General features: G+C 39.0%; 1 protein-coding gene across 1 annotated transcript in view; it reads right to left on the reverse strand.

Annotated features, from left to right (window-relative positions):
- Positions 1-5,620, reverse strand: part of prex1 (phosphatidylinositol-3,4,5-trisphosphate-dependent Rac exchange factor 1) — a 77,009-nt gene that overhangs the window by 24,263 nt on the left and 47,126 nt on the right. Inside the window, exons 16-17 of the mRNA XM_035656448.1 lie at positions 2,713-2,858; positions 41-133 (exon numbers count right to left, since the gene is read on the reverse strand). Coding sequence (XP_035512341.1) covers positions 41-133; positions 2,713-2,858 — 239 coding nt within the window. The remainder of the gene's footprint in view (positions 1-40; positions 134-2,712; positions 2,859-5,620) is intronic.

A 5,620-nucleotide genomic window follows, 5' to 3' on the forward strand; every position in this document is an offset into this window, starting at 1 on the left:
AGGAGATACAGTGTGTGTGTGTGTGTGTGTTGAACATTACCTCAGCATGTGAGCCCCGTGTGACAGATTTCACCATAATGGCCTTGTTTTTCTCCTCAATCTCGAAGCCATAGTCTTCTTCCTCAGGGTGAATCTAGCACAGAGAAAATCACCTAATTACTCCCACATTTACACTGGTCACTCACTGTATATGTCTTTACCATCACGAGTAATTAAGTAGTATAATAATTGTTACGACATATACATTCATATCCATTTTATTTGCTTCACTATGCTCTACTGCTATTTTGCACACCCTGTAAATGTCATGTAATTTGTACATCTTGTACACCTAACACTTAATCAGAAGTCAACTGACCTTGCTGTGAAAGGTAATGTTTTTGTATTTTCTGCAATGACCCGATTCCTTCTGAGGAATCAGTGATGTTTTATGCTTAAATATGATATATTGCACTCGGGTGAGTCGTATGTATAAAAAGTTATTTTAGTTTCAATCTGGCAGGTTTGCAACGTAAGTTTCATTGAGTGTCAGGCGTCTTGCTTCTGATGATGTTCTCCGCCCCTCATATTCTGTTCCCCCAGTGGGGCGAGGCTTAGTTAAATGCTGTCATCACCAAACACATTAGCCGGCTTCCATTAGGTAAGCTGCTGGGGCCATCTTTTCCTGCTGCATGGCCCTGATAAGATGGGGATCTCTGCTGTTACATCAGTGGAGATGGCTGCGGTAAATAAAGAGTTCCTGCACCTCACTTCAATAATAGCCACGAGGGAGGATTAGTTCAGCTAATCAAGGAAAAAGTATTTTCCCCTTCTTGTGGCAGGCCAGATAGTGTGCCTACTTCCGACTCTGATATGAAAAGGGATGCTAGTGATGCTTCTAGGTTTGTCTAAAGACAATGAACTTAACTTAACAATTAACTTTCTGTTTCAGCCCTGTGGAAACTACCGTCCGCTAAACTCAGAAAAGTGTACACCAACCTTATGTAATGTTCCAAATAAAAAACCATCAGTTATATTCTGGTTTCATAATGAGCGGGCTGTATGCTTTATATGCTTTTCAGAATGTTTTGGAGCGTTTAGACACTGAATCAATTATCTTGTACTTGACCTAAAAGGATGGGATGTCCAGAAGTACCTTTCTGTATGTATGTTACATGCATAAGTGGGTTGGTGGTGTCTTTAATGTCTCATCATGCAGTGAATTTCCGTTAAAAAAAAAATGCAGTACATTTTTCAAAAGTTCAGAAATAATTTTGCACTTTAGTTTGCAGCAGCTGCTTCAACCAATTTTAGTGAAGACAAGGTATGCAGTGCTTAAGTATCTCACTGCTGATTTCTGTCCCTCCTGGGGGTTCTCCTCTTCACTCTGTTCTTCCTGCACCTGTTGTCTCATGTCATGAATGAGGATTGTTAAATGTCAATGTATCACCAAGGATAAAAAAGAAGAAGGAATGTAAATATGCATGCCGTAAAAGAAAGCATTTTAATTGGCTTCTGCTTTAATAGATAAGAGAACTAAGGAGCGTGTTAGTAAAAAGAAATATCATGGGATCCAAATACTAGAATAACAGGAAAGGTCACAAGTCCTGACTGAAAAGCCATTTATATATATATATATATATTATATTTAATATATCATATTAAAGCAGAGCAAATAGCAAAGGGGAGAAAATGGGTTTACAATCACTTACTAAGCCCTGTTTCATGTCTGTGCACTAAAATTAATCATCTTCAAATGAGGACTAGCTGTCCTGTAGGGCTGTGTATTGGCAAGAATCTGGCAATACAATACAAATCACGAAACTGTAAGAAACTTGATATATTGCATTTTTTTAAATCTATTTTAAGGAAAAATGTCATGAAGAACACATACATGCATGAAGTTTACTTCTTACTTTGATTTATGCAATCACAACAGTGGGATGTGCATTTCATTACAACACTGCCACAAATATTTGCATGTATACTATTGATTAAAGGTTTATACAGTATTTTTGAGAATTAACACAATATCATAATATCATGATACACAAGTGTATCAATATTTCCTTACACCCCTAGCGTAAAATATATTTGACTGCAACAATCAACTCCTGTTACTTCTCATAGTTGTCTCAGCAGCAGCACAAAGGGGACTTCATCTCAGGCAGTTCAGTTAATCATATTTTCACAAAGCAAAACTCATTAAGATGCACACTGATCAGAGCAAATTCAAAGGTGTTTATTGTCATCAAAGCAGCCTGCGCTCCCATGAGGAAGAGTGGGCCTTTTTCTGTGTGTATAGTGATGTTAATTACATCTAGTTGTGGAGATCAGAAAGAACACCACACATTGGTCTAAACAAACTGGAGTGAAGGATATAGCAGACGCTAGTATGTCAGTTCAATTAGCTATACAATACAGTCCTGTTATATAACCCTTTTGTACACACACACACACATTATTCTGTGCATGTGTATGCATGTATCTGCATGAAAGAGTGACACATATCCACATAAATGAGGATACATTGTTTTTTGTTTTTTGTTGTCATTGTTTCCCAGCATGAACACATTTACTTTTTTTGGATAACGCTGGTTACAATTACAATGTAAGGATTTAAAAAGATCTATGAGCCATATTTAGTTTTTATTATAATCATGTTTCTTCAAAGGAAAGCCTGGCACTGTGACAATAAGTATCTGTGTAGTGTGTGTCTGTGTTCCAGCTCACCACCAGGGACTTGGCCAAGACGTTTTCGATGAGTTTGAAGTCATTGCGCTGGAGCTGTTTGCTTTTGGTGCTGGTTCCCTCAATCTCCTCATCCGCATAGAAACGGAAGAACTGCGAATCGTCTTTGAACTCGCTTTTCTCCAAGACTGCAGGGGGAAAAACAGACACAGCATGTAATCAGAAAGCTGCTGAAGATAGTAATAATGAGACAAGTAACAATGAGTCGCACCTTAGCCTTTTCAGTTAAAAGTTTCTGAAAAAAAAGGGCAATTGGTGCTAATAAAAGGCCCGAAAAAGCTAATACTAAGATTAGATTTAGTGCGTTTGTGCTCATACTGGCTAAATTGACGGTCTTGTTGGAAAACTGGAGCTTGTAAATGTTAAGTGTGTGACATAATGGCACGAGCAACGTTTTGCAGACCATTTGCAACTTCAAAGACCTGCGGAGTGTCTGCAGAATCAAAAGAAGCTGCCCCTAATCCGTGGACATCTTCACACAAACAACCTAACGGTTAATTAGTTCATTAGCTAATGATGCTAGCAGGAACATCTGGAGCCAAACCACATCTGGGTCATATCCAGCTCAGGCAAGTGCTAGGAAGGATTCTCAGGAGGACTCAAGAAACCGTCTGCTCTGTGTGTGTTTAGAAATCCCACTGTTGGGCTGAGCCTCACTCCAACACATGGGGCAAAACAAGTGAGGAGCACATTATGGATGCTTCTCCTGCCACAGCAGCAAAACTCACTACATTAACCCTACTGTAGGTTTTTTATTGTGTCTCTGATAAGGAGCCACGCCACTGAAATAAGGACCTCAGTTACAGTATGCAAGCATTTATTGTGCTCAACAACAATAAATCCTGTTTTTAACCTTGTTTCTTTCTCAAACACACTGTTCTTACACAATCGTTTGCCACTCATGATGGCTGTCAGTTTTCATTTGTGTCAAGCCCAAGCATTGGACATTACTGCAACAGGTGCAAACTCACAAGTATGCTTAAAATGACTCCACCACTGTACTTTATGCAGTTTAACAGCTGGCACATCGCCTCGCCTCAGCTTTTTGATGCTCACATGTGAACTAAAGCCATGATGTGGGTGGGATTTTATTGTGCTAGCGAGAAATAAGAAAATCTGTCTTGTTTGTGTCACATTGGAGTTTTTGACATTTGGCCCAAATCTCAAACAAATTTATAGACACAGAGGCATCAAACCAGGGACCTAACCTAAGGTGTATGAATCTTTATGGCCACTGTAAAATGGGGCTTGTACAGGCAACACTGACAGTCAAAGGTACCCAGCTGTTCAGAGATTTGGAGAGCATCTGGCACCCTCAGGTGAACAAAAGCCTTCACAAACCGATTACACACACACAAACGTCAAACCAACTCACACTGGCCTTACGCCAAATCAAACTAACCCCTGAACATGAGTTATTTCCTCTGAGTCATGGAGGCTGTGGTCATATAATACCTTAACACCACCTATTCAACTGGAGGGAGTGCTAGTCCGGAAACTGTCACAGCCTAATGACACACACATAGTTACGCACACACTCAGCTAAATCAAGAAAACAGTGTTGAGACTGATTCTCTTGGACTATTAAACAGTACTAAATATCTTGATATAATATTCTATATGGGCAACGATGAAATAAGTACTTCTTTGTGTATCCTTCCTTTTAGGCACAAGAAAAGTAAAACAACTATTTAAAAGATACATTTCTGACTGATCTGAGTGCACTATTGGTTCGTGTCAATGATCACCAAATAGACACTTAAAAAAATGGACCCCCACAAGAGGATCATGGGAAGATCATCCATTTTTACTGGTTAAGTTTTAATCTAATTCATTTACATTTAATTGTTAATGCTGTAGATAAAAGTCACTGTTCTTCCACTATTGATATTCTATATTTAATACTGTCAAATGGATAATTACTTATAAATTAAATGTTGTCTTAGGAGCCAACCTGTGGTATACCAGGACTAATGGAGGACATGTATTGCTGTATCTGGTGTTGCGCTCTGTATGTTGCGTTGCCTGAAGGGCAAAATGCAACAGGTGTTCATGGCAGACGTGTAGATGAATGATGTAAGCAGGTAAGGACAGATGAAAGGCATATTAACTGTGGGGTCTGCTATCAGTAATGTTTCCACCAGCGAGGAGCCTTGCAACCAGGCAAAAAAAGACAAGATTCAAGGAAGAGAAGGACACAGAGAAATAGACGAAATAAAGACGAACCAGGTGATAAGTAGCAGATGTGCTAACTAAGGACTAAAGAGAGTGACTCGAGGAGAGGTGAGGAGTGCAGACAGGCTGAGAAGAGAGAGGTTGTGACCCTGAAGAAGGGCAGAGATGAGGGAGAGGTAAAAGAGAACAGGTGACACCTTCCAACAGATGGCAGAGGGAGGTAGTTGTATGTGTCAGTGCCAATGAGGCGAGCAAGGGAAAGACACTCAGACTGCCTGGGAGTGGTGTCGTGTGTTTAAATGATGGCAAAATACAAACGCTTGACATAGTATTTACAGAAGAGATTTGTACATTTTTAATCATGTGTACATTTAAACTTTGGTACTGTATACATTCTGATTTATAACTCTATACTGACTGCTGCAAGACATGTTAATAAGCAGCCTGTGAAATACCTTAGCTAGTGTAACCTATTATAATGATATATATGTAACTGTAATTCTCTACTAGGATGACTGTACAGTGGTTACAAGTTTCTGCAGGTTTCAATTGGATAAATTTACATTTTTTAAGCTTTTAAAACTTGGTATTGGTTCCATGTTGGTATGTAGTTGTTACAGATGGTCAATACACATGTTTCTTCATTTAAAAGTGAGACTGAAAAAATAAACTTTATACAGATAACTTACTTAAGACCTGTCAAAATCATAATAGA

This window comes from Morone saxatilis, unplaced genomic scaffold (assembly GCF_004916995.1).
Source record: "Morone saxatilis isolate NCDOM2014 unplaced genomic scaffold, NCSU_SB_2.0 Contig15, whole genome shotgun sequence".
In the NCBI taxonomy this organism is placed as follows: Eukaryota; Metazoa; Chordata; class Actinopteri; family Moronidae; genus Morone; species Morone saxatilis.